General features: G+C 45.6%; 2 protein-coding genes across 7 annotated transcripts in view; both read right to left on the bottom strand.

Annotated features, from left to right (window-relative positions):
- farp2 (FERM, RhoGEF and pleckstrin domain protein 2) overlaps positions 1 to 16,513 on the bottom strand; it is a 35,660-nt gene extending 19,147 nt beyond the window's left edge. For 4 of the 5 annotated variants that reach the window (XM_028961376.1, XM_028961379.1, XM_028961378.1 and 1 more), the window contains exons 1-7: positions 16,453 to 16,513; positions 14,499 to 14,767; positions 3,099 to 3,203; positions 2,341 to 2,383; positions 2,183 to 2,261; positions 1,710 to 1,807; positions 1,390 to 1,504 (exon numbers count right to left, since the gene is read on the bottom strand). In XM_028961376.1, coding sequence (XP_028817209.1) covers positions 1,390 to 1,504; positions 1,710 to 1,807; positions 2,183 to 2,261; positions 2,341 to 2,383; positions 3,099 to 3,203; positions 14,499 to 14,693 — 635 coding nt within the window. In that variant the 5' untranslated portion in view covers positions 14,694 to 14,767; positions 16,453 to 16,513. The remainder of the gene's footprint in view (positions 1 to 1,389; positions 1,505 to 1,709; positions 1,808 to 2,182; positions 2,262 to 2,340; positions 2,384 to 3,098; positions 3,204 to 14,498; positions 14,768 to 16,452) is intronic. The other variant, XM_028961377.1, reaches the window with a different exon arrangement.
- Positions 16,514 to 17,262: 749 nt separating this feature from the next.
- Positions 17,263 to 24,861, bottom strand: LOC114768896 (ephexin-1). Of its 2 annotated transcripts, none has more exons than XM_028961382.1 (15): positions 24,752 to 24,861; positions 22,224 to 22,611; positions 22,032 to 22,145; positions 21,515 to 21,601; positions 20,667 to 21,223; positions 20,362 to 20,522; positions 20,079 to 20,228; positions 19,874 to 20,003; positions 19,501 to 19,575; positions 19,282 to 19,371; positions 19,009 to 19,160; positions 18,743 to 18,916; positions 18,573 to 18,646; positions 18,235 to 18,336; positions 17,263 to 17,763 (listed from the first exon to the last, which is right to left on the bottom strand). In XM_028961382.1, the coding sequence occupies exons 2-15, from the start codon at positions 22,585 to 22,587 to the stop codon at positions 17,570 to 17,572; spliced, it is 2,424 nt and encodes an 807-aa protein (XP_028817215.1). In that variant the 5' UTR covers positions 22,588 to 22,611; positions 24,752 to 24,861; the 3' UTR covers positions 17,263 to 17,569. The 2 variants fall into 2 exon arrangements, with proteins under 2 accessions (XP_028817215.1, XP_028817216.1); XM_028961383.1 differs by having other exon boundaries at positions 18,743 to 18,913.
- Between the last annotated feature and the right edge of the window lie 2,899 nt (positions 24,862 to 27,760).

Here is a 27,760-nt window from a genome sequence, read left to right as displayed (position 1 = left end):
GAAATCTGCTTAGGCCCCTCCTCTTGCCCCAGTGGCCGTATGGCTAATCAACAGCCTGGAGAGCCGCGGATTAGAGGCAGCAGTCAGGGGGCCAGAAGGCCACCGCGCTCCACTCTGCTGCCGCCGCGGCGGTGTACAGGATCGACAGGTGCCTCCCTCACATCGGCGAGCATGTGAGACGTGTCATTGATGAACCACCATCTTATTTAACAGTTTCGCTTTTTTGTGGTGAACGTGGTCTTACAGTAGTTCTGTGAACTAGTCATAAACTGAAACTATTCACATTTTTGTGGCATATTTGCAATTAGTGGGGCGTCATTGGAAGGAACCACACAATTGCATAAGGGAAGGCCACGCCCGCTGACCAGAAACTCCAGAATTTTGGTGAAAATGGTTCAACATTTGGTGTGACTGCAGCGTACAGTTTTCCAATCATTTGCCAGAAGAGCAATCCCAGGTATTTCTGTTAACATTTTAATGATATAGTGATGCAATGATCTACATTTACATTTACAGCATTTATCAGACGCCCTTATCCAGAGTGACTTACAATCAGTATTTACAGGGACCGTCTCCCTGGAGCAACTTAGGGTTAAGTGTCTTGCTCAGGGACACAATGGTAGTAAGTGGGATTTGAACCTGGGTCTCCTGGTTCACAGGCGAGTGTCTTACCCACTAGGCTACTACCACCTCTTCTCTGAAGATCTCTGAAGAAAATGTAGAAAAATATTCTTATTTGCGACGTGTGCAAGTTGTCAGGTCTTCTGGAGAACATAATGGGCATTCCCAACCACAACAAAACATCCGCAGAACCCTCAGAGAAACTGGAGATGGGTCGCGTTTAAGCTCAAGGCAAGTTTAAAAGAAAACGAGCCCTATTCTACTCCGCACTATAATGGCAACTGCTAACGGGCTGTAATTTACACAGACCCCACGGTTGAGATTGGTTGACACGGATCTCTAAAAATGCACTGAACATCTGCCACAAAAAAAAAAAAAAAAAAAAACCGATCTAAACGGGCACCGGAGAGAAACCCGTCTCATTCCTGGGTTACGTATGATCCCGTTCCAGCAGCGCGCAGCTGAGGCACCGCATTCACGCCTCGTCCAGCTTCCAGTGGAAAATCTCCACAGACAGTGGCAGTAAATCATGGACCGTTCAAGCCTGTTCGATGCTGACCTCCCGCCCGCCCACCCTGAAAAATGCGAATGCTCAGCCAGCAAGAGAGAGAGATCAGAATCTCTTAACCCGAGTGTGATGGGGAAAGAGATGCCGCTTTATGTTGCTCCGGCTCATGGCGAGCGGATTGAAATAAGAAAAACTAAGCAAGAGTAGGAGGAGCCTATCGGTTTAAGGGTGCACGGTTTGTGTGTTAGGGCAGGGCTTACATATGCCTACGATGGAGCTCCATGATTTTCTCCTGAACTCTGTCCTGGCAGGCCAGCAGCTTGTTCATCTTCAGATACTCTCGGTCTGCCACATCATCGTAGTCGCCGATCTCCGCTGAGGGGGGACAACAGACAGGCCAAATAAGTCAGAGTGCATGATGGGATACGGGGGGGGAAGGCAGTCAGAGCCTTTCCTCTTTAAACCTAAATACACGTTTCCTTCCTTACACACATCATTAAAAGTTCTGCTTCGGGACTAAAAATACCCCCTGGGTCGAGAGGGCCCTGCTGTGGCTGGGTTACGTGGGTGGGGTACGTACACTGCACCAGGTGAGAGGCCAGAAGGGCGGCGGTGTTCTCTGAGCAGATCAGACGAGCCTCCAGCAGGTCCCTCTTCATCTGCAGCGAGAACAGGTATCTGTGGGAACACGAGTAGTTCAAAGGTGACACGAGGTCGAAGTCCCTCTTCAGCTGCGGTAACACGGGTGGTCCAAAGTGAGTTCGATTCTTGAAAAATGAGTCACCAGGAAATTTGAACTCTGTGAAGACTTCGCGCTCCGCTTAGGAGCATTTTTAGCTCTCTTTAACTTGCCACAGACATCCCTGGAATTAATGCATCTGTTTGATTCGCCTCGTAGTGAAAGGCGGCTGACATCACCGAGGACAATTACAGCGTGCCGCATAAATACCACGGCCTGCAAAGCCTGACGCTGGACCCCGTTCAAATAAACAGTGCGGTTCAAAGCTTTCCTTATGGCCACAGGAGGTAAGGACGGTGGAATGGAGGACTTGCCTGGTGTATTCCTCCTGTAGCTGACCAGGGTCTGGCGGGAAAAACTTCACGGACAGCCGGAAGAGCGTATTGACAGGTCCTGCAAGAAAATCCGGGGACAACCGCTCAAGCACCCAGCATACTGCAAATCAACATCAGGTTCCACGTATGCGACTTACGTCTCACTTGCTTCACAATAGGTTTTGTGGGCTCCAACCAGACCTGGAATTAAAACAAAATTGCAGAACTAAGTTTCAAATGTTCAAAACTTGTCATCAATTTCATACTGAACTCCACATATTAATCTAAATGTTTCTATCTTTCTTAAATCCCTGTCATATAAGGATGTGTGTGCATGTGTTTATTACATATCCTGGTATTCTGTTCTCACTGGCTGTGTGTGTGTGTGTGTGTGTGTGTGTGTGTGTGTGTGTGTGTGTGTGCGCGCACAGTGGCTCTTAGTAATGCTCCTCCTCTCATTGGGACGTCTGCAGCCGACAGGGAGGAATGCTGCACCTACCTCTTCCTCACTGGTGACTGTTTCCCACAAAACACTCAAGTGACCCCCATGACCTCTTTCTAGGCACGGTTGATGCGAACAGAGGCCATCTCACCACACGCTGCAGCTACTCACCGGTTTCATTAAGAAACCAGGGTCCTGGACTACTTTCCATTCCCATTCTTCAAAAACCACAGATTTTAACCACAGCGCCTTAGTAACTAGTTAGTGAACTCAACGTAAGGTTAGAAGAAGTCCATTCACAGACCTCATGTAGGAGCATTTAAAGGATGATCTACCAATTAGCCAGTAAGACTTTGACTCTGATACATTGTATCTCTTATTTTTGCATATAACCAGGTAGACAAATATATGCAATTTGTATTTATGAGTATTTTAACATCACAAGAAATTAGCCAGGGCCACAGTCAGGCTTACCCAGTTCATTTGTACATTCTGGAACTCCACACCGAAGTAATCACTCTCGATGATGTTACATCTTTTGAAGACATCCGAAATAAGAGCCTGTCCGTCAGCCTTGGACTGTAAAACAAGGGGGTGGAGAAAAAAAAAAAAAAAAAAAAAAAAAGATGATTCTTGCTAAAATTGTGCATGATAAATAAATATATACAGCAACATAATATATAACCAGGGTGGTAGCAGCCTAGTGGGTAACACACTCACCTATACCCCACCAGAAGACCTCAAAAGGTCACAGGTTCTAACCCCACATGCTACCATTGTGTCCCTGAGCAAGACACTTAACTCTGAGTGTCTCCAATGGGACTGTCCCTGATTGGAAGTTGCTCTGGATAAGGGCGTAGATGTAAATATATACATTCCATCGTGCTGCATCCGTGTAAATATTGATATTGTACTCAGTTACGACATGTGCATACAGCCTAATTACAGTATAGTGTAGTTCAGATTCAGGGCCGTGTGGCACCACCTTACATTTAACTTGTTTTAATTTTGGTTTGAAACAGATATAAAGATCTAAAAGAAAGAATCTAGAGCCGCTCATTTACTCTCTCGCTGCTTTAAGGCTTTACAGGCATCGAGGGATTGCAAAAAGCAGGAAAAATCTGGGTTTCCAGAGGTTACTAGGATTTGTCGAGGCGGCGGATTTATCTGCTCTGAGGTCAGAGGACGTGAGGAAGAAGTATCTGTAAGACCGTCTTACACACACACACACACACACACACACACACACACCAACCAGCAGCCGCAGCCTGTCCACTGCCACTTCCCAGATGTCGTAAAGAGCCAAACCCCATTCCACAAGTAAACACCAACAGAAAAGCTCAGCGTGTCAAGTCTGGCAACAATCGCGGTGCAAAGCAAACCTCGTGTGTGTGTGTGTGCACGCATTCTGAAGAATAGATGGGACATTTGCAGCAGTTCACCTTTGCATTGCAGACTTTTCTGCTTCTTCTTCACCAGAGTGAAAGGCTAATTGCTACGTGTGGAGAACACACGACTCTCGGGGTTTGGGATTCTGGCCTGCAGCTTCCAGAGAAATTATACAGCCGGACATCTGTTTGCAATGGAAAAACTAAAAACAGTCTGGCTTGTGTTGGCACCCACCTCTTATTTGACTGGCAAAATCTGAAGCTGAAACTCTGCCGCGAACAGACTTTTACTTTTGGGCAAGGATGAATTTAGTCCGCGTGCACACAATCCGAAGTATTTATATCAGAAGAGAGTCAGGCTGCACGCTAGGGTGTGACTGGAGGGTGTTGGACTTTAAAGAGAGACACTGCGATCACATGGTCTGCGGTCCAAACCCTGAAGCCCCTCCCCCTTCCTGGTGACTTGCGTTAAGCGTTACCCACATATTGCACGTTTCAAATTGAAGGTCTCCCACCCTCTACAAATTCTAAATATTATTCCAGACTGGATTATTGTCAGTACAACAGTATGTTTCACACAGACCCCCCCCATAGTGCAAGCATAAAAGTAAAATATATATGTATAAACTAAACTATACTAACTAAAACTTAAATGTTGTACAGGTTTCTCTATAGGAGAAAAGTAGAACTTTTCTGTACAGTGAACAGGACATAACAGGACAACATCATGTAGAATGCTTGTAAGTGGATATGTAAGATATTTCAAACAGGACACACAAGACAAGACAAACGTGCAAAATGAGCAGACATGTGCAAAAAAATAATAATAATAATAATCATTTGTGAAGTGCTATTTGTGCTCACAACACATCCAAATTGTTTGCACTTGTTTCCATATTTTCGAGGGAACGTTTGGGATGATGATGATGACCTGAGAATTTTTCATTTGCATCCAGTTCAGAGAAATCTCGACTTTCCACATTCTTTTTGCGGTTGCCGACCTCTCAATGAGCTGCTCAGGTCTGTAGCTGAGTTCCTGTTTAAATTTCGATAACCAATCAGGATTTTTTTTATCCACCTGCCTAGCCAATCAGAAAATTTCTACTCTCCACACTGGCACGTTTATGGCTGGGACAACATTAACTTATTGTACAATTTCAAATTTTCACAAATTCTCTGGGAAATATAATAATAATATCCAGACCCATTCTGATTCACCCTGTGACTGCACAATCAAAAACTAAAATAGCCTTACAATCTTCCCAACAGTTGTGCAAAGCATGAGATCAGTTCCTACCTACTGAAACGAAACCTGAACCTACTGTTGGCACAACGGTCGTTTTTTTTTTTTTAAAACGACTGACTTATTTGCTGGCTTGATACCAAAACCTGTCATTTAATAAATAAGCTGCTAAGAATTGACCACATGACCTGAGATGTTGCTGAGATGTTCACGCAGAGACACTTATCAGCGCAGGGCACGCAAGATACTGGGTCAACCAATCAACAGCAATCCAAAAGCAGGGATTACATGGGAACAGATGTTTCTGTGGGAGGATGATCTGCCATGTTTACTGAGGGTAAGAAGACTGCCTCTGACTAAGTAAGAAAAGTATCTATAAAAAAAAAAAAAATAGTACAGGCTAAAAGTTTGGACACACCTTCTCATTCAATGTGTTTTCTTTATTTTCATGACCATTTACATTGGTAGATTCTCACTGAAGGCATCAAAACTATGAATGAGCACATGTGGAGTTATGTACTTAACAAAAAGTGGAGACCTGGCCTCCACAGTCACCGGACCTGAACCCAATCCAGATGGTTTGGGGTGAGCTGGACCAAAGAGTGAAGGCAAAGGGGCCAACAAGTGCTAAACACCCCTGGGAACTCCTTCAAGACTGTTGGAAAACCATTTCAGGTGACGACCTCTTGAAGCTCATCGAGAGAATGCCAAGAGTGTGCAAAGCAGGAATCAGAGCAAAGAAACTAGAATATAAAACATGTTTTCAGTTATTTCACATTAATTTAAGTACATAACTCCACATGTGTTCATTCATAGTTTAGATGCCTTCAGTGAGAATCTACCAACGTAAATGGTCATGAAAATAAAGAAAACACAGTAAATGAGAAGGTGTGTCCAAACTTTTGGCCTGTACTGTATATACCATATTGTTCAATAATTTCAGAACATCAAAAGCACAAAACGGCATAATAAAGAGTGTGTGTGTATCAAATGCGGCGCTGCCTGGTGCTTCCCACCAACAGCTGCTCCCAGCGAACAGAATGTGGGAAAAAGAGCACTGCGTTCAGGACAGGCGGTGTCCAGGCTTGTCTCGGCTTTAAAGGGGCGTGAAAAGAAACTGGGTTTTCCCGAGAACTCTTGCTACCAAGCGCGAACCACTCCAGGTGATAAGGGAATCATTAACCTACCACCTTCATTTGTTGCCAGATCAAATACAGAAAGTGAGGATATTTATTATTATTTTACGATATAAACCATAAAAGCCTTTGGTGTTTCAATAAAATTGAATAATGTGATCTCACAAAATTATTCATATGCAAGCAAAAAAAAATTTTTTAAATCATATGTAATTACACTTGAACAACACAGACGTGTGCACAAACGCGGCCAGAGCCCATGCTGTCGGCTGCACGTGGACGCACTCTGCGTAACTCCCTCGGTGGACAGCTGGCGAGGACGTGTCGGTGTGTCAGCAGAGGAACCGGGTGATAAAAGGGATCAGGGTAGAGGGGTTAAGCGGGTTCCCTCTGCCCGCTGCCAAAACACGTATATTACTGACCAACTGCTGTGTCACTGAAGGAACCACCACGCGAGCCAAGGCAAGAGTGAATTCACGCTGCAATTACTTCAACAAGAACGCTCATCAAATAAAAATATAAGACATTTTAACAAATGCTTGAACTAAACTTGGAAGGGCTTCTCTTGGTCCAGCCCTACTGTATTTCATATTTACAGCATTTGAGACATGCCAATACGTATCTAATGTGTTACTCGTCTAATACTCTCAGAGAAAGAGCCATAATTGTTGACTACAGACAGACATAAGCATTCATGGGTGGTAGTAGCCTAGTGAGTAACACACTCACCTATGAACCAGAAGACCTCAAAGGTCACAGGTTCAAACCCCACTTACTACCATTGTGTCCCTGAGCAAGACACATAACCCTGAGTGTCTCCAGGGGGACTGTCCCTGTAACTGATTGTAAAGACCCTGGGTAAAGGTGACTGTTAATGACAAATACAGGTCTAAAATGTATTATGGCCATGTGGCCAACAAAGCCGTAAAAACTCTTGAATTGTGCCCACACCCATTAGCATGACGGCATCTTAAAATAACGTGGCATTAAACAAAAACAGAGAAACATGAAGTTGCCAAACACGACTCTTTGAAGGGTAAAAAGTGAAAGCAGTCAGGGACAGAAGGATTTTCTCTCAACTCCAGGGACTTTCTAGTCTTCTGATTTGTTACCCTAATTGCAGCGTGTGTCGGGCTTTAAGCCGTCCAAAAGCGAAGTGTGGTGGTGGAGGTGTGTTGGCACGAAGGGGGAATGCCAGATGCGTCAGCGCAAAAGCCTGCTGTTTAGAGCAGGGGAGTAGTAGCCTAGTGGGTAATACACTCGCCTATGAACCAGAAGACCCAGGTTCAAGTCCCACTTACTACCATTGTGTCCCTGAGCAAGGGGCGGGGGGGACTGTCCCTGTAACTACTGATTGTAAGTCGCTCTGGATAAGGGCGTCTGATAAAAGCTGTAAATGTAAATGTAGAGCCAACACATCGCCACTACTGGAGGTGGGCTTTGCGGCTTCTGCAATTACCCACGATTACTTTCTTGACAAATGAGATACTAATAACAGCGATTAGATCAGACATAGCCAGAAAAATGACATCTTGCCACATTGAAAAGTAACTTTTTAATTACATGATGCTGGTTAATTTTGAACTTTGGTGTAATTTAGTGAAACAATACTGTGCAACAGCTGATAAAGTAATTGAGGGTGCAATGTGTGTAATTAGGGGAGAACAGGATCAGTGTAACTTTGATGTAAAATCTGCAAAGCAAATGGGTTTTTCAATATTAAATGCATGTATGGCTGTACTACACACATAAATCCATGATGTGCACATGCTGAGACCACAAGGCCCCTTTTTTATCTGAGCATCTACGTCAGTAGAATAAGCAGGCACCGAGCATTGCATAATTTAACATTTAAAAAAAAATTCACTTCTTTTGCATAAATGTCATTAATTGGCATCTCATCACCCGTGACTTCAATTCACAATGTATTTTACAGAGTTAGAAAGAGCCCTTAAGGCCTAGATATGGAGTGCCATCCAATGCAGGCTGCAGTTTTGTATGACGAAACAGCAACAAAAAAAGCACCCTTAAACCTTAATATCAAATTAAATGGATAAGAAATAAAATGTATGAATATAAGACAAAACGGTTAAAAGCACACATGGGAAAAAAATTTAAATAAAAAATAAAATCCCAGGCAAGATGTCTGCCGGGACAGTCTGTTCTCAGGAAGGTAGAATTAAACACCAGACTTCCACACCACAGACGACAGTCGCTTCGCTCTTCCCATTTGGTTGTCAGCTTTGCTATTTATGTGCTTGTTTGCTAACACTGAATGACTTCGGCCCAACCTCCCACCCAGAGAATCCCCCACACTGCGTTCTCACTCTGCCCGGACCGCCCCTCTCTCTCTCAGTCACCCCCCCACCCCCCACCCCCACCCTCTCCACCGACCCCTTCCCTCTCCTGAAGGCCAGCGGAGGGGCAGGCTGGGCCCGGATAAAAGAAACCAGTGTTCCTTGCTCAGACGTCCACAAGGCTGGGCTTTCTCCGGGCGCAGGGTGTAGGAGGGGCCTGGTGCCCATGGACCTGCGCCACGCGGATTTCTGCTGCCTGCGAGGGGCAAGTGTCCTAACCTGGTGCCAGCTGTTTTCAGGAAATCTCAAACTCCTGCGAGATCAAACTGCTGCCCCCACCAAACTGAGGAATCCCACAGCCTTTCGACACATTCCACTGATATTAAGTGTCATTAAGCTTTGAAAGCCAATTTGATAATTGATGTAACGCATACTGAGCTATTCTGAAGTGCTTTTAACTCATCTTGCTCCTTGATAAGGAACTGTCCGGGGTGTTTTCACATCACATCACACACACACCCACACACACACACACACACACACACACACTTATTGGTCAGATCTAAAACCATTCCTTATCAAGAACAAGATGTCTGGCTTCATTTATATGGCAATATATGGGGAAGTGGTGGCCTAGCGGTTAAGGAAGCAGCCCCGTAATCAGAAGGTCGCTGGTTCGAATCCCGATCCGCCAAGGTGCCACTGAGGTGCCACTGAGCAAAGCACCGTCCCCACACACTGCTCCCCGGGCGCCTGTCATGGCTGCCCACTGCTCACTCAGGGTGATGGGTTAAATGCCGAGGACAAATTTCACTGTGTGCACCGTGTGCTGTGCTGCTGTGTATCACATGGCAGCGGGCGCCCGCCGGACTCGGAAATGACAATTCCCATCATTCGAGAGGTGAGCCAGCTGTATCCCAGGGACCCAGGTAGCGTCTGGGCAGCGGAGAACAGCCTATTATTGTAAAGGCCTCCGCAGAACATCAAGCACTACAATTTGAATCTATTTTTGTTACATGAATCCCGGAGAGGAAGATGGCCGAGTCTAAATTACAAGTCGGCGATGTGGAGAAACGTCAGATTTATTATCTTCTTTTCAACAGATCCGCTTCCAAATGTGAATCATCATTCCATTTTGCGAAAAAAAAAAAAAAAAAAAAAAAACGCGCAGGCTAATAAAAAGGATTGAGAATTGCCATTTTATGGGGACCAATGATTTAATGCGCGGCGGCTAAAGCAGTATGTTAGTGAGAGCGAGTTAATAACGCAAGTCAAAACAAAAAGGCTTTCAGGGCGGCATGGAGGTGGCGGACTCGCGGTTCTCAAAAAAAAAAAAAAAAACAGAGACAGGAGTGGGGGGGTGGGTTCTAGTGTCTCCGGGCTCCCGGCTCTTCACGGCTGAATTCAAACTGCTGCTTACTGGGCAATAAACAGGTCCTCGTTCAGGCAGGCTTGGCCCAAGTCCCCGGCTTGGCAGGGTGGTGCGAAGCTCGATTAAGGGATTGGTGTCACCTCAGCCGCGCTGGCCAGGGGTCTCATGGGAGAATTCCGCCGCATTTAGCTATTCACGACTGTCTCCCTGCTGTCTAGAGGGGCTGGGCTTCCCAAAACACAGCCCCAGCGCAATGACTGGGGTCAAATGGCCCCGGTTTAAACCGAGCTCGGTGAATTGACACTAATATTTATAGCGCACTGTTCTATTATCCACGATACAACGGAAATAAATAAATTCCTGATCACGGGTAGAAATAAGTGTTTTGTAGGTATTCCTTCATATAAGGAAGCACCGATAGATGGCGCTGGTTCTCAGTGGGAATAAGCTGGCAAAGACTCAATTATTCCAGAATTAACCAGCTGAGTGAAAGAGAAGATTACAAACTTTGGATCAACTCTAATGCCTCAAAATATACATCTTTAAAGCAACGTGATCTGTCAATATGTGGCGATAACCTGCAATAATCGCGGCACTTACTGGATAACTACTGCACGAGTCTGCGAATTAGAGCTTTAACTTTGTTCATAAATTCATACAAATATTCATTTAACAACGAGGGGAAACGGAAGAGTCTCGTACTGCGCTGTTCGCGGTTTTCTTTCATCCCGAGGACAGGTATTCATTACGTGCTGTTTGATTCCACGGAGAAAAACATCTTGATCGGCAGCAGACGCCGCTGGATTCCTCGGCGCTCCGACCGTTAAGATTCTGCATTCATGGAATTCCACCCGGAGCCGTAATGCTCTGCGAGGAGACGTCTTTTGTTCTTGGCTCAGAACCTGCGTACGGCGCATGAGATGACGAGTAAACGTGCCTGTTATCACGGCAGAGCGGGATTTAGGTCAGGGCGCGGCCTCACTCGCCACCTCGCGCCGGCCCTCCATCCGGCACGGCCCAAATCCATTCGAGGTGTCGCGAAAACAAATCCAATTCTCCCCACTACAGTGGAGAACAATGCGCCGCGGCGGCGTGTAAATTACTGGCCGAAGGGCCGGCGGGGTAATGAGCGATCCGGCGATTATTCATTACCGCTTGGGCTGGCTCCCTGGCTGCAGCCGCGGCAGGAAGTGTGGCTTGTCGTCGCAGCTTCCTCATCGCTTCCTATTAGCTTTGTGAACGAGGGCCGGCACGAGCCCAGCCAGCAGGCGAACGCCAAGCGGGGCTCGGGCCGGCGGCTCCGGCAGCGGCCGCTAATTAATGGCTATGGGAAGCTACGCCCGGAATTCCCGGCTTAGTTCCCTGCTGAACTGAAGCAAAGAGTTACACTTTCCAAATGAATCTTCATCAGAGCCACACCAACGTGTCCAGATCTCCGCCAGCGGCGGGTTAGGGGTATTCAAGCGCATTTCGGACGTCCACTGAAGAAGGGAAGTGAAAGTGATTGTCACTTGTGATACACAGAGGCACAGCACACGGTGCACACAGTGAAATTTGTCCTCTGCATTAAACCCATCACCCTTGGTGAGCAGTGGGCAGCCATGACAGGCGCCCGGGGAGCGGTGTGTGGGGACGGGACGATACCTCAGTGGCACCTTGGTACCTTCTGATTACGGGGCCGCTTCCTTAACCGCTAGGCCACCACTGTTGTTAGGGCGTAGAGCACTTGTACAGATGGCCGAGAAAGGAAGTGGCATCTTGTTTTATGCCTGGTTATGTAACTGCACAGATGCTGTGTACACAGGACAACCTGCAGAGGTGGTGGAAATCTTCGACAGCCACTAAGTCCCGGCCTCGAGCCGGACATAATCAGACTTGGCTGAGTAATCTTCCGTCAGGTACAGCGTGTACGCTCGGACCAGGCATATAAATATTACAACTAAAAGGCTGAATCAAGCTTTGGAAAAAAAAATAAAAAATTATTCTTATGAGGACAAAAAAGGGCACGATAATATTTGGAAATCTGTCTGGAATTTTAATTTAAACAGCCCATGGTGAGACCATGAAGGGCACCGTCGCTCGGCCGTACACCCCACATGAAACAGACCCATGGCGGAAAAGGAAGCCAGCAGACCAGTGGGTGCCGGCAAGCTGACGGCATTCGTCTGGAAATTGACTGTGCCACGGACAGCGGTTGCTGGAGCTAGTGTGCTGGGTTTCCGTGGCGATACCACAGCTTGTGGTAAAAAAAAAAAAAAAGACTTCTGCACCGCCCAAGCCTACGCTCGCCTTTACCCATTGAGCACATCAAAGGGGAGCCACAGGAAACGCCAAGATAGAAACTAGCTGGTTGGAGAGGATGCGTCACATATAATAATATAATATAATAAAATATATTTAAAAAGTATATAAAAGTGACTTACAGCCAAACATGTAATAAAAGGGATTTGGCGTTGTTCCCTCTGGAAATAAGACCACAAATGCCTGGAATGTAACTCGCAAACAAAACCGATTTCAATTCTGAGAGGCGAACTCAAGACCCTCCACTCCACCTCAAGGTATGCTCTCTCCTTATCTGCATTTCGCACACTAATTTGTGGCTTTCGATATTGGCTCGGTTCGAAGAACTAAGAGACTGGGTTCGAGGGACGTTTGTAAAGGGCTGCGCAATAAAGCCAACTAGATAGAACGCGATCAAATAAAACCATTACACATCAGGTACATTTCGTTTTCCTCATACAAGGAAAATCTATCCTGTTTTTTCTTTTTTTGCCAACTTGCACACAGATGTTGCCAAAATGTCATCAGCCTGGCAAGAGAGAACACACACATTTTCTGTTCTTTTATTTATTTTGCAGTGCACCATCACGCCTTTTTGATCTGGCCGTCAGTAAGTAACGGAGAGCTTATGCTGGATCAGACAACCTGTTCTTTGGCTCCGTTGATGAAAGCGGGCCATCTTACCTATTTTTGCCCATGTTCCTGAGAACATGCCATGGTGTTGACTGAATGCGTGATATTTACGATCGGCCAGGTTAGAGCACCATGGGTGCTGAAATAGAGCACCATGGGTGTTGGAAAGATTAAACAGAACTATCTAGTAGTGATGCGGGCAGAGGGGAAATCAGCCACAAATTCTACAATGTCAATAATTACAGAAAAAGGGTAATTCTCAATTTTGCAGCAATTTGTAAATCTTGCCTTAACTGAAATAATTGGAATAATTGCAAATAAAAATAAATCCTTGCCACTTGCATGCAACTTCATCAAGCTTTTTCAGCCATTATTAAAGCTGCAAATTTCCCCAAACTACTTTTCTTTTTTTTTTTATATATATATATATATTTCCACGCGATTCTGAAATGTGAAGCACTGACTCCAGCCAGCCATTTTATTCCCATAAAACTTCATTCAATGGGCATCACTATTCACATCACTTCTGGTGCCTGATCATTCTATTCAGAGCAGAGAATGGCAGCTATTCATTTCCACAACAGGCCGATTTGCTGCTCCTCATGGAGAAGTCAGGCCCCCCCATCCTGTTCTCGCCCCTCTGTCAACAGCCTCTACCCCCTCGTTTCGGCAATAAAAGAACAGAATGGCGCTCTGTACGCGGTCACCTGGCTGGCGAGAACGTGAAAGGGCAGCGAAGGGAACTTTTTTTTTCTATGGATTTCACCGTTTCTACACGAGCGAGGCTCTTGACCCTATAAACGTTTGGACGTCTTTTTCCCCCCCATAAAAATGCCCCCGCCAGTCAGGTCGTAACTGTTCGTTCGTGCGGGAGGGGCAGACTTTGCTAAAAAGAGGAGTTTTACCAGAGTTCAGTTACACAAAGGGCCCGACACACTGCAAACCTGTCCTCGCGACACACCCGGCCCAGATGTTAGAGCGTTCAAGAGCCCCGCCGCCCCCTTGCTAGTTTCTTCTGGGCTCGCAGTCATCTGCTCTCCAGCGAGTTCCACCCTCAGCCCTGTATGGTAAAGTCGGCCCCGGGCCACAGTGGAAATCTACCCGGGCCGGGCACGCGGGCAGGCCTCGGTTAGCCGGTTGAAGGGAGGCCACTGGAGTAAAGTGGTCTTAAGGTCGGAGAGGATCTGCAGGGCAAAGCCACGGGACAGCTGCCACCGGTCACAGCAGCAGGCAGGTCCCCGAAAACACCAGCGAGCCAGAGAGATTCAGCCCCACGGGACACAAGGGGCCAAATCTATAGACATGTATACACTAGAGCTTCTTAAAAACGCCAACGTGCCGTCTTAATTAGACGTGAAGGGAAAAAAAAAAATTCTTATCTTGATTATAGCATCTCAAATTATAGCATTTTTTTTTTTTTATGTACGATCATTGACATTCATCAGACGTCCCACTGAGAAGAAAAAAACCTTATCGCTCAAAAGCAGGGCTTGTTAGCGAAGCGTCTTCAGCGCCGGCAACTCACCTCCAGGCTGTAGAACTCCAGGGAGTCGTCCAGGCTCTGAACGCGGATCTGCAGGCCCTTCCCGCCGCCCTTGCCGCCGATCGCCGAGCTGAGGCTCTGGCCCGGCTCCAGGGTGCTGATGCCCGCATTGAACTGGGAGCCCAGCCGGACGCCGGGGGTCTGCAGGGTGCGGTAGGTGCCCTCGATCTCACCCATTGCCGCTCACGCCCCCAGAGCGCCCTCGTGCACACGGACACACCTGAGACGAAGGCCAGAAGGCCAGTGAGACCCTGAGGAGACGTAAGTACGGGAAATATTACGGATCTGGTGCATCTAACTGAGTCATGTGACCGAGTTCATGCCCTTGTGCTCGGGAAGCAGATGCGACATTACAAAAGACAACATTATTCAATATTAGCAAAGGCAGATTCCATATCTGATTAGAGAACCATCCTTGCACAAGTCAGACTGAAACAATTACATGCTCCGACCCAGAAAATCTCCTGCTAATTTAAAAAAATGAACTCAACAAATACATAAAACCCCTGTTGCTTTTGGCACATGTTACTAAAGATGTGCTATCAGCGTGCAAAGAAAAAAAATGGCAGGCCCGTCACGCGGGGGAGGCGGCCGTCCACCTCCAATGCAAACTCTGATTAACTTATCAGTGAATCTTTTCATGCAGAGTACACAACGCCAGGCACAATAGGCCTTGCACAACACCCGTGGCCATTTCCTGCAGCCGAAAATTTCATTTCGGGTTATCTGCACTTCGACCCAGACAGGCACGTGTTGTTTCCAGGTTTTATGGGTTTTTCACCCCCCCCCCCCCCAAAACCAATCACTGTCATGAGCCGACGTGAGTGACATTTCGTCATTTTGGAGACTCTGCATTCAATATAACAAGTCTAGATTTAGGACCACAAAGTATTCAAGTGGTCACGTTTGCACAAATAATTTCTTTTAATCTGCAAGTGAATTCGTTTACGCCAAAAAGACAAAAAAAAAAAAAAAAAAAACGATCGGGCAATCGTAGTATTACATTTATTTTTCGTCGGTCGCGTATGGAAACCTTGCTGGTTATTTTGATGCCACAGCCTCTCGGTTGCGCTATTCCCGGCGTAATTACTTCCGCTGGCGCATTCTTGTGGCACGCAGTTGGCACACCCGAAAAAAAAAAAAAAACACCCCCTCACCCGGCAAGAACAAGAAGAAGCAGGGAAAATTAAAAAAAAAAACGTCGACAAGCACAGTCCCGCCTCGGATCTCCCACTTCCACGCGGCTCGGGGCGCTTCGCGGGTCCGGCCGTAAATCAGAGACACCCGGGGCTCGGGTTGCACAAGTGCAGTCCCGCGCTGCTCGGATTGTTAGACGCAGTTCCACGTTTGATTACTAGTATTATTATTATTATTATTATTCTCACCGCACAACTGTCAGAACCGCGTAAAAAGTGTTCCATTTAAAGGGGAAAACGGGACGTTTGAACGAGATTCGCCACTCCCTGAATATTCACTGGTGGGTGACGCAACAGGTAACGCTTCGCTTTTTTTCCCCTTCTCCCAAGTAGCTTGGTTAGTAGATTACTACTGACAGGTTCGACTGAACTATTTACGAATAATAATAATTGACGATTCAATAATTTATATATATATATATATATAAAACTAGTGGTTGTGCATTGGACCAGAACCGGACTCCCCTTCCCCGGCTCCGGGCTTGAGACGACGTTTTGCTCCGGGACCAGGTCTGACCTCCAGCCGCAGCCAGATGTCCGCCTTAAGCACCGCGACGGGCGTCCAACGAGCGGCGGCGCGACAACAGGCGACTCGGCGTGAAGCGAGCGCGGTCTGGAAGAAAGTAACTTGCAGCGACACGCGTCTTTTGGGGGCTGCCGCGCACCGGGCACGTCGACGGCGACAGAAGTTACAAGTATGTCGGACGGCTTCTAATTTACGGGATGAAAGTAGGTCGTACCTTCGGCGTCCTGCGCGGCTGGAACTCTGTTCGCTAGTAGGGATCCGACGGCAGTCGCCGGACAAACGGCAGGGAAACGGCGCTCGCTGATTGGACGAGCAGACGCGGCGCGGCCTCTCATTGGCCGCCCGTCCGCCGAAACCGCCCCTCTCCATTGGGCGACGCCGTTGTCTGGGGAGGGCCTCTGATTGGCTGGCGCGGTGACGAGAGGGGGGTCAACGTGCGCTTACATACAGCGGGGCATAACACTCATTTTTGACATTCTTTGAAGTTTGGGCCTGTGTTTATTTTTAGCCACCCTACTTTAAACGCGAGGGTTGCGTCGACAATTATCACTTGCTTACTCTGAATGACGTTAGACTTTAAATAGTAATGTTATAATATAAATATAATATAATATATAAGTAGATTTTTTTTAAACAGAGACAAATGCATTGCAAAGCATGGCATTTAAAAACCAACTGTGCAGTGTGCGGGTGGGTGTCCATTTATTCCTATGGGGGAGTCCCGGTCAACAAAGGGACAGTGTTCCATTAAGAGCACAAGATAAAGACCCTGCACAGTCCCCTGGTGTCACTCTTCAGGAACAGATTAATGCGAAACTATGAAGTGGCAGGGCAGAGGCCAACGTGCTAGTGCACAGTTGTGGGACACTCCCAGAGTGGATAGATTGTCTGGGGATCACCAAGGCAGAAAAAAAGGTGCCATTCATGTTTAAATGTCACCCGCAAAGCGTCGGGATGACGGCCTTGGATGAAAAGAATCTCTCTTCTTCACAAAGTCAAATGAAGGAGACAAGCAGCAGGGTGATCAGGTTCACAGCAGTTTAATGTTTAATGATCAAAGTTCAAATCTTTAAATTATTTCTACTTAGGCAATATTCACTCACTGCGTGTATTTACAAATGTACTAATTATTTAGAAGTACAATTACAGCAATTATTTATCGGTAAACACAGAAACTGGAAACACATAGAAGACAACGTCAGGAATTTAATTAATGGGGTTAATGTGATTATTATTCAGCTGCAATCCATTGTCATTGGCACATGGAGGGTGAGGTGAAGAAAAAATAATAAAGCTATATAAGGGCTCGATGTCGGCTCCATGGTTGTGACCTACTGGAGGCAAGAGGTCGTCTGCCTCTCAGTGCATGTCCGACGGCTCAGCACATGATCGGCTGCCTTCATGACATGGTATCGCTGGCGGAGGTTTCGTCTCTGCACGTGCTCGTTGGAGATCTCCATGACAAAGTCAGCAGGGAACCAGCCACTTTCCCCGTCCACTTTCCTCCAGCCCCTCAGCATCCCTGCTACATGGCGAAGGCGAATCATCATTTGCAGTAAATGGCAACAACATAAACGGCACCATGAAAGTACAAGGAGTGCGATATTTAAGCTACAGGTTCATGTCCCTTCAGACGGGTTTTATGACTCCACCCGGCAAGGCTCACTGGGGACTAGTGAGGACAGGAAATGAATAAATTGGACATCTGCTCAGCGAAACACTGTTGCTCTGTTCTGCATTTAATACGATCTTATTAAAAATCCTTGGCCGTGACAATGGTTTAAAACTTTAGATAGTATGCAGACTGACAGAGGGGTTTGTAGAATTTAAAAGGCATGTAACAAGGCATAAATCACAAAAAATTTATGAGAGCAATCAGCATTTGTCATTAAATAGTTAAACGTATGAAACAATCTCAGGAAAATAGGTTCATCGAGAACTAAAATAGGTTAGAGTTAATCAACTTATTCAGTGTTGCATTCTTTTATCAACCTACCAGAATTCTTTTGTAAGATGTTAATGATGTCTCCCTCTTGTAGGCTGAGTCCGTCAGGGTGCTGAGCCTGGTAGTCCTTTGTGCACTGAAACTGTGGACAGTCTGAGACAAGTTTTTACAAGTGTTAACGGATTCTTGCACCACTCTCCATTGGGGTCGCATGTTTTTGTGGTTAAATTTTCATTTGCATGTAGTTGACAACTCTGCCCCCTAGCTGCAAATTGTAGAACTTGCATATCTCTACAGTAGTTTGCAACAGCTTTACAGAGACAAACAGAAAATAAAAACCATTCTATACAGCAATCCAAACATATGTGAAAAAAAGACTAAAGACTCACCCCACTCCTCATATACATTCTCTTCGCCACTTTTCTGTTTACTCAGCACCTCCATCCAGCTGTCCTTTTCCTCTCTGGGAAAACAACATTTAGAAATTCGGCTCCATTACTCTCACTTCTCACTGGACAATAGGTAGCAAGAAACAGAACATTACTGTTCGTGCACTCACACAGAGGACGCTTGCAGTAACAACTGAGTTGTTCTCCCAAGGTGGTTTTTCAGGAGGACTAGTTTAAATGTCCTCTCCAGCCCACGCCCTGTCAAGTCCTCCTCATTGTCAGCACTGCTGACCTCAATGAGGGAGCGGTGAGCATGGTCCTGCACCACAAATCGCTCCTGCCTACTATCCATGGGGTCAGAGGAAAAAAGCATACGTGACATCTATTTTTTCAGCATCACGGCGTAACTCGATGAGCCGAAGTCGGATGTTCTTACCCTTTTCTGGTGGCCACCAGCAGCAGGTCATTGAAGAGGAACAAGTAGATGGAAGTAACCCTCCTTTGGCCAAAAAAATTCCCCTTTGCAGAGAGCTGAGACAGGTCCCCCTCCTTTAGAAGACATCGGGAGGAGGACACTAGTGGAAGACGCTGTGTTAGAAGAAGAAAAACGACGAATGTGTTGCTTATTCATCACACAGAACCATAATACAGCATTAACCATTCAGTGAGGATATTTTAAAAATGTCTTTTTATTATCATTAAGAACCACCTTGTACTCAAACTCAATTTTGTTGCCAGTGTGCACCATCTTCTCCATTTGTTTGATCGTTCCCAAATCCCTGTTGCACGCCTCAACAACCTACAGACATTTTAGAAAAAGGAAACAATAGGAGGTACATCACTATAAACTAAAGCTACCATGGATTGTCATCACCAAACTTGTGTAAAGACAGGGGGCGCTATAACAAGGCTGAATGCTAATTGTTACCTTGGAAACTTCTTTAAGGGCTGCCTCTGCGGATTTCTGAACTTCTGACCCAGGCTCCGTATTTTTCAGAATGTTCTAGAGGGTCAAGAGTGTCAACACATTCATTTAGAATGCATGGGCCTGGCACCACATGTCAATACAAAGACCACACTCACTGCATCATTCCTGGTGGCATCAAACCCCTAAATTGAAATGCATGTATAGTGCGTATGGATAAGTGCTGATTCGAATAACATAGGATCATAAACAGAAAACATGAAAAACCCAATGTCTCAATGTTCTTTCTGTTGTTCAGCAGTAATAGTTTCAAACGTTTTATTCCCTTTCCCATGATGGCCACACTGAGAGAATATCCCTGAGAGATGTTGCTCACCTCCACCAGGATCTTGATGCGAGTGATTCTCTGGAATGGCAGGGACAGGAAGGACTTTAGGGGCAGGCGTTGGCAGCAAGGGTCTTCCTGAAGCTTATGCACGATATTCAAAATGTGTGGACTCTTCTTCCTTTTAACAAAAGCATAAATGCTCATACTTATCATTTAACTCACTTTGAAAGCATAAAAGTGTTCCTTTTCTCACCCCAGATTCTGCAGAAACTCGTCCTGGGAAGGTATGTTACGGACGTAGTCCACAAATGCGCTGAAGGGCCCGCTGGCATAATGCTGGATGACCTTGCAGATGTCACAACATACATTGATGTCCAGCTCTTTCTTCATGGCTTGCAGAAAGCTGGGCACATAACCATTATGCATTACAAGGGAAGCACAAGGAACACACCCACATCTCTTCCAGCTAGATCAAAGAAGCACGACACTGAAGTCTGGTCTTTGTGAAGCGCCAGCAGCTGATGAAATTAACTCACTCCTGACTGATCGTCCTGATCTTGACAATGTCAGAGAAAAGAAACTTGCAGTCTGTGGCTGATAAGGCTTGACTGAGGTCTGGGGATTGCAGGAAATGGTCCACAACAACGTCGAGGCTCCTGAGAAACGTGCACTCTGTGGTCACCACCTCATACATGCTCTGAAATATGCAAAGGTAAAAAGCCCATGAAAAAGGTTAAATCCCTTAAAATCTAGAATATTTCACATATTTTTTTACAAGAACAAACTCGTAAATAAATGGTCCACACTGCTGAGCATGCAAAACTCGTCTTGATTTCCATACCTCATAAAGCTGAATCTGCTGCTTCGTGAGTTGTTTCACAATCCCATTTTTCCTCACTATGCTTCTCTCCTGCCATAGTCCAGACAGAGTCTGACATCGCTTCTTGTTGGTGGGTGAATCTTCTTCAGCGGGATCTGGTTTCTTGGCGTTAGGTATGGTTGGAGATACTTTTTTATCCTCCCCGTCCTGGTTCGTCTGCACCAAAGGCGTTTGGGCATGTGGCTCGTTTTTTGATGCGGCCTCCTGGTTCGTCGGTCGCATGTGCAGAATGAGCTCTGCCATGACAGACAACTTTCTCCACGCTTCTTGTGCTGGGGGTTTCTTTGCTGTGGGCTTTTCTGCAACGATGTCTTTTCTTCCCTGCCCCTCTCTGGCCAGCTTCAGTTGCAGTTCCGCCAACAGATCAAGGGGCATGTTGGAGCTCAGCTCAGACTCACATATTTTGCCCCTTTTTTGATTTCCATCCACCTTTATCAATGGCAGTGACTTGTGGCGAATACATGGAGTAGGTACAGTTTTCCGCTTGGGCTGGGCCTTCTTGTCTGGTCCATTCTCACCTGAAAATTCGGAACAAGGATCTAGTTATTGTGGTGTGTCTTGACTGTAGTGATGGTTTATTTTTTGCAATACCCGAGCACTAATCATGAGAAACAACAAACACCGGAAGCTTGAGTTGGAGCTAATATTAATTACCAGGCCTCAATATGCCGAAAAGATTAAAGCTGTGCTAGAGCACATTACTTTAATTCCCTCTGTATCAGCAGCAATCACCTTAGTGCCACAAAGCTGTGGGGAAACAGGCCTGGTTACATAACAGGGGTCTGATCTGAGGTCAGCTTGACGTTTACCTGAGACCGAGGAGGAACAGTCCTCACTATTCGAGCTAATTTCCATACACTCTGTATCAGAAGTCCTCAAAGTGTCCTCAGCGTCGCCTGCATCAACAAGACGCACAGCACACGACAGAGACAGAAATGCATGAGGAGATCAAGTGAAAAACAATGAGAAGTTGTCAGGAACGAGTGTTAGCAACAGGTATATCAGATCATCAGATTCTGCAGGTGCCAACGTCTTAAAACGTGTCCAAATGGGTATATTGCTCTTCATGGCTGGGGCATAAGACGTGTAATTTTAATCATCTTAATGATCTTACAAATGTATTCTCATGCTTCTCTTTTTCATTACATTGCTGGTTCTGCAAGGGCAGTGGTTGGGGTGGTATATTCTATATTTTTAAAAAATTATTCTTACATACACAGTTTTCTATTTCGAACAGATTTAAGGTTTAAGATGTATGGTTTAAGGTATAGAAAACCCTACTACAGACACTGGGTCACATAACTGTGACAGTAGACAGGTTCTGACCTGTCGATGGCAGGACCACGCCTGACTCTGTGGAGAGGGGGAGCTTCTGGGGGTGGACTGGGGGACAGATGCAGCAGTGACAAGTTGTCGTGATGTCAGGGACCACGGTGCCATCTGTGGGCATGACCACATTCGCAATAATTCACAACAAAACCATTAAAAAAATGCCTCAATACATGACGAGCAGGTTACCTGAAAGAGTGTTTGTGCTTGACTGGACAGCAGCGCCCCTTGGTTGCGTACTACTGTTCAGTGCTGGCGGGATCTTATGGGTCCGAGGTTTGGGAATTGGTTTTTCCCTGAGAGAAGAGGTCTGCGGATTCACTGGGTTTAGGATCACTGGATTCACTCTTCTTCTCCTGATGGCTGATGGTGGTAGAGACATGTGTTTGACCAACTGCCTGTTGAGATCCTGTTGGCGCTCCTCATCCTTTTCATTTCTGAGATTGACATTGGTGGTTCGTCTCTTTCTCTCTCCCCGAGAGAATGGAATTGGTGGAATTTGGGGTTTTGGCGGCAGAGCAGGTTTGATGACATGATGTTTTTCTGTTCCCATCCAGACGTCTTAAGCACCAATCCCCTGGAAGAGCAAGGATAAGCAAAGGGAGCAAGCAAATTTTTGTGATGTCAGCATGCATAGACTCTTTTCCACGCAATTAAAGTAATTGGCATCATTTACAGTCAAAATATTCCAGTTGGAGGTACTTGAAGGCACTGGAATTACTGGTTTAAAGTCTGACACATCATCAACATATCGAGTGAAAGTCGAAAATGAAAGTGAAGTGATTATCATTGTCAAACACTGCAGCACCACACACAGTGCACACAATGAAATGTGTTCTCGGGGAGTGTGGGGACAATACTTTGCTCAATGGGTTCACTGCCTTACCTGCTAGGCCACCACTGATTAGTCGTTATTACAGTGTATGTGAATTAATAGCAAAAAGCAAGACTGGGTGGGTCCCTCTTCTGTCCAGTCATATGGTACATTCCATATGCAGATGTTTGGACAAATGATCTTCAGTTTTATCTACCTGTCTTCCCCTTTCATGTTAAAGTTTGAATGTTTCTGGTGGTTATGGGAAAAAAAGTGTCTAGGTGATGCAAGGCACATGGAATGGTGGGGGTGGGGTAAAAAAAAAAAGGTTTTAGGTTAACAGTGGATAGGTTAAAGGAACAGTGAAAAGGTTAAAAGTGGATAACACACTCGCCTATGAACCAGAAGACCCAGGTTCAAATCCCACTTACTACCATTGTGTCCCTGAGCAAGACATTTAACCCTATGTTGCTCCCTGTAACTACTGATTGTAAGTCGCTCTGGATAAGGGCGTCTGATAAATGCTGTAAATTTTATGTGATCTGTACATCCCCGCACTGGGCCCCGCACAGCAAGTCTTTTATTCCTATCCCGGTTTGACAAAATCAAGTCTCTGCTTGCTGCTAGTGCACCTGCAGCGAAACAAAAAAACATTCCTTTCTCCAAAACCCAGACTGTAAATGTAACCTGAAGCTCCAAATATCACTGAGGAATGCTGTTCTAAACAGGCTCGGGAAAGTAGCTAGAAGTCCTTTAATGAAGTAATGCATTCCTATGATTTTTTTTTTCTTAAATTGAGATGACACTTACCCCTTTGAACAACTGATTATGCCAGTTGGTGTGTAGTGGGATAAAACTGCAACTTTTAGAAAAAAGTGTTTATATTTATGGCATTTATCAGACGCTCTTATCCAGAGCAACTTGCAATCAGTAGTTACAGGGACAGTCCCCCTGAGCAATTTTAGGGTTAAGTGTCTTGCTCAGGAACACAATGGTAGTAAGTGGGATTTGAGCCTGTGACTCTGTAGTCTTCTGGTTCGTAGGCAAGTGTGTTACCCACTAGGCTACTACCATGTTTAAGCCCCTGCTGTCTGTCCCGTTGCAAACAAGCTTAGAAAACATTCAAACCTCAGACATAACAGCCTTCAGACACAAAGGCATCCTGACTTCGTACAGACATCGCCTTCCGACCGCAACGAAGACAAAACAGGTACATGTGTCTACATGGAGCGTAACCACGGGTGCATATCTCTCGTCGATAAAAATCAAGGAGGGAGAGTTGGGGAAAGAAGAAAAAATATAGAAGAGAGCTACTGTCTGGTGAGCTCGGTGGTGAGTCACGTCTTGCCGCATCGCGGAGCCGACGGGGGGGGGCGAGAGCAGAGGCTAGGAACACGCTCCGTGCCCGGCTGCGACTGTGAAGGCCGGAAAAGTGCAGGAGAAGGCCCTCGCTCTGCAGGCCAACGGAGAATTTACCTGCGAAAATAAAACGGGTGCGAGCTGCTGTGCCAGGAGGCAGGGGCTGCACCAAAAATGGTTGTTCCCTTCATTTCAGCCGCTTGCCCTCTGCCGCGCTCGTTTTTCCCGTAGATACGCCTTTCAGAGTGATTACTCAAATTATCCAGCGTCACAATGGCTTTTGGAACTATGACTCTGCTTCCATAAATGTATTTGGAAAATGAGTGAGCAAAAATAACCGAAAAGGAAGCCTAAAGCACACAATGAAAAGCGTTAATTATATAACAATTCAATCCCTTTTTTTTGCATGTGCAAGTCGAAAAAAAGAACATTTTAAGCACATTTCTGGCCTTAGTCTTTTTACAACTTTACTTAAATGTCTTTAAGTGCTTGGTGTTATATAAAATGCCCAATGTATGGAATGGAATGGAATCAAAACACTCACCTTCAGACGAAAGCAGCCAAGTTGCACTGGGTCTCTGACTCTTTATGTCTCAGAAGGCACCCCAGTGACAGGAACAGTCACACCCTCGTCTCTCTCTGGTCCTCACACGGGACTGAAGTAGAAACTGATGATGGGGGTGGAGGAAGACCGGTTTATACTTGTAGGCAGGATCACAGGGAATCCAAAAATGTGATGACACGGGCCAAGCTTTTACTGGAAATGGAAAGCCAACCTGTCCATGTACGGATAACGTCCGAGCGCCTTCAATGGAGATTCAGATCAGATGAAGAAAAAGAATAAAAACTCCAACTTAATTCAACCAAATGATCACTTCTGGAGCCTTTATCACAAAAACATTTTTTTTTAATTCTTGTTGAGTTCACTGTTGGAATGATGATAAATAGAAGCTGATAATTTCATCACTTTGGATGCAGGATTCTCACAGGAAGCTGAGATAAAGTCGAACTAGAATAGATATTGATTTCCCTCACAAGGCCAAATGTGTTCCTAATGTTCAATGGGTAATTATCAAAAATTGTGATCAGTGGGCAGTGAGACATACTGCAAGAGAACTTTCTCTTTAGCCAGCCGAATCACAATCTGGAGATATTCACAAATCCATTCAGTGCAATGATGACAGGTGCTGAAAAAATGTTTCCATGCGTGCCGGCGCTGAGGCAGCAGGTAATCGGCTCTATTAGACACCCTGGCATTCTGCTGATGCCTAACCATGATCTAAAATGCTGCTTCTCCTCCTCCTGTGGTTTTGAGTTGACCCTCATTTCTGAACACTTTTGGCAAGCCTGGGTGGTTTGCTTCTTTGTTCTTTTGTCAAATATGTGATAAGTAACATTGGTGGTGGAACACCCTCTCCTCAACCTCCACAACCCTAAGAAGGACAATCTGAAGGGTTTTCCAACATGTTCAAACAGGGGAGTAAGAGGAGGCCAGGACAAGCAGCGTGATACCAGTCGGGGGGTCGAGGGATCCTCAAATGCATTTAATTTAGGGCTTTATAATGTTTTTTATTATATAATATTTATTATCTACTTCATTGTTGAATTTTAACAAAAATATACGAACATGGTACAGCCATCTGAAAGGTAAAGCAGAATGGCCAAAGCACTCTTTACACCTATCGCTATTTCTAGTCACTTCAGGACCATAGACAGGCTAGGGGAACTCATATTAAAGTTAATAATGATAATAAAGTGAAATTTTCATGTCAGGCGACTTTTAAAGAGGAACAAACACATACATACATAGGGGCTCAATTTCTAAGGCATCGTTTGACATTGAAATAGCAATCTATAAATAAGCCAACACAGCTAATGCAGCTGCATTACAATACGGGTTAAATTCATGCTAACCAGAAACCAGCCACATGTAAGAAATGGAGACAGACTGTGAAGGAGTGATGTATTTCTTGCTTGCGCATTTAAATTATTTTCAAATGGAGCCACATGGCTCAGACGCGAGAGCAACGTGCGTGCACCTTGTGGCCTAGTGGGTAAGGCAGCGGTCCCGTAATCAGAAGGTTGCCGGTTCGAATCTGGCAAGCAGGGTACCACTGAACAGGGTACCGTCCCCACACACTGCTCCCTGGGCACCTGTCAAGGCTGCACACTGATCACCAAGGGTGATGGTTAAAAGCAGGCCACATTTTGTTGTGTCACCGTGTGCTGTGCTTCACAATGACAATTACTTCACTTTTGCTTTCATTTCATCTGGATGCGTCTTTGTTTCAGGCACACATTGAGTGGAAAATATGAGTGGAAAGTATGCAGTCTTGAACTTGTCTCATTTATTGTTCTGAATATTTATTATAGCATGCCACATTCCATGCTCTTGAAGTGAAGTGATTGTCATTGGGACAATCACTTGTCATTGTCATTGGGATTGTGATTGTCATTGGGACAACGAAATGTGTCCTCTGCTTTTAACCATCACCCTCGGTGAGCAGTGGGCAGCCATGACAGGCGCCCAGGGAGCTGTGTATGGGGATGGTGTTTTGCTCAGTGGCACCTCAGCGGCCTGGGATTCGAACCGGCAGCCTTCTGATTACGGGGCTGCTTCCTTAACCACTAGGCCAAAAAAACACTGCCCCAAAAAACACATCATCAGCATTGGAATTGCAAAGATTTTTCCACCTTTTAGATCTTAAAACCAATAATTTCTACATATTTGGCCCCATCTAGTGGTCTCCTTTCAGGCCCCCATTTATTTATTTAACATTTTTATGTTAAACAAAAAAGGCCAATTTTGCCAATAACCCACACTGTCAGTGGTGTGTGGTTCCCGTGATGTATTTAAAAAAAATTATAATCTCACAAAGTTAAACATGCATAGGCGCACATCCAAACTCCGGCTTATTTAACATGGCAAGGCATGGTGCTCAGGACCAAATAAGACACTCGTGGTCACTGTGACATCTGTTTGCTTCTCCCAGAACAGGCTTAGAAAAGTTCACAAAGAAGACAGGCCCCACTGCCAAAGACCTTCAAAAGAGCTGCCGCTTGTAAAGGTTTTCAGCCCGCCTGGCATTGCCAGTTCAAGGTGGAAAGGTGACCCGCTTGTCACAGTGCAAATCAGGCTACACACGGCCCACATGTCTCAAGGACTTTGCTCAGTGTTTTATCTCCCTTTTAGATAAATTCTCAGTTTTTTTTTTACCTGCGAAACGTGCATACTACAGAGCTACTCAATTCAAACTGTACTCCGAACTGCCATCCAGGAACATGGATTAACTTCATGACCTGAAACAGGTCAAGTTTTGACCAAGGTCATCCGATAACCTGCAGCGGCCGCGTTTCGAGATCAAGTTGCCCCGGGCCGATTCGACCTTTTTAATTCAATTGATTAGCGGGTCATTTTTTTTCCTTCAGTGGGAAACGCTGCATTGTGTTTTATCAACACCTGAGACTTCGCTAGAAAATGTGCATTGTGCACAGGATGACTAATGTTGATGCAGTACAACGGAAGAGTAGCCGGCAGTGTCACATCCACACA

The sequence above is a fragment of the Denticeps clupeoides genome, chromosome 19 (genome assembly GCF_900700375.1).
Source record: "Denticeps clupeoides chromosome 19, fDenClu1.1, whole genome shotgun sequence".
Classification (NCBI taxonomy): Eukaryota; Metazoa; Chordata; class Actinopteri; order Clupeiformes; family Denticipitidae; genus Denticeps; species Denticeps clupeoides.
This window is presented reverse-complemented; position numbering and strand designations above follow the sequence as displayed.

What these genes read in the sequence shown, in the direction of transcription:
- LOC114768896 (XM_028961382.1), bottom strand. Translation starts at nt 22,587, where the DNA reads ATGGGAACAGAAAAACATCATGTCATCAAACCTGCTCTGCCGCCAAAA. An exon ending in CGTGGTCCTGCCATCGACAG is followed by an intron (nt 21,602 to 22,031) that starts GTCAGAACCTGT and finishes TTGTTGATGCAG; the next exon opens with GCGACGCTGAGGACACTTTG. An exon ending in GAGTTTCTGCAGAATCTGGG is followed by an intron (nt 20,004 to 20,078) that starts GTGAGAAAAGGA and finishes TTTTGTTAAAAG; the next exon opens with GAAGAAGAGTCCACACATTT.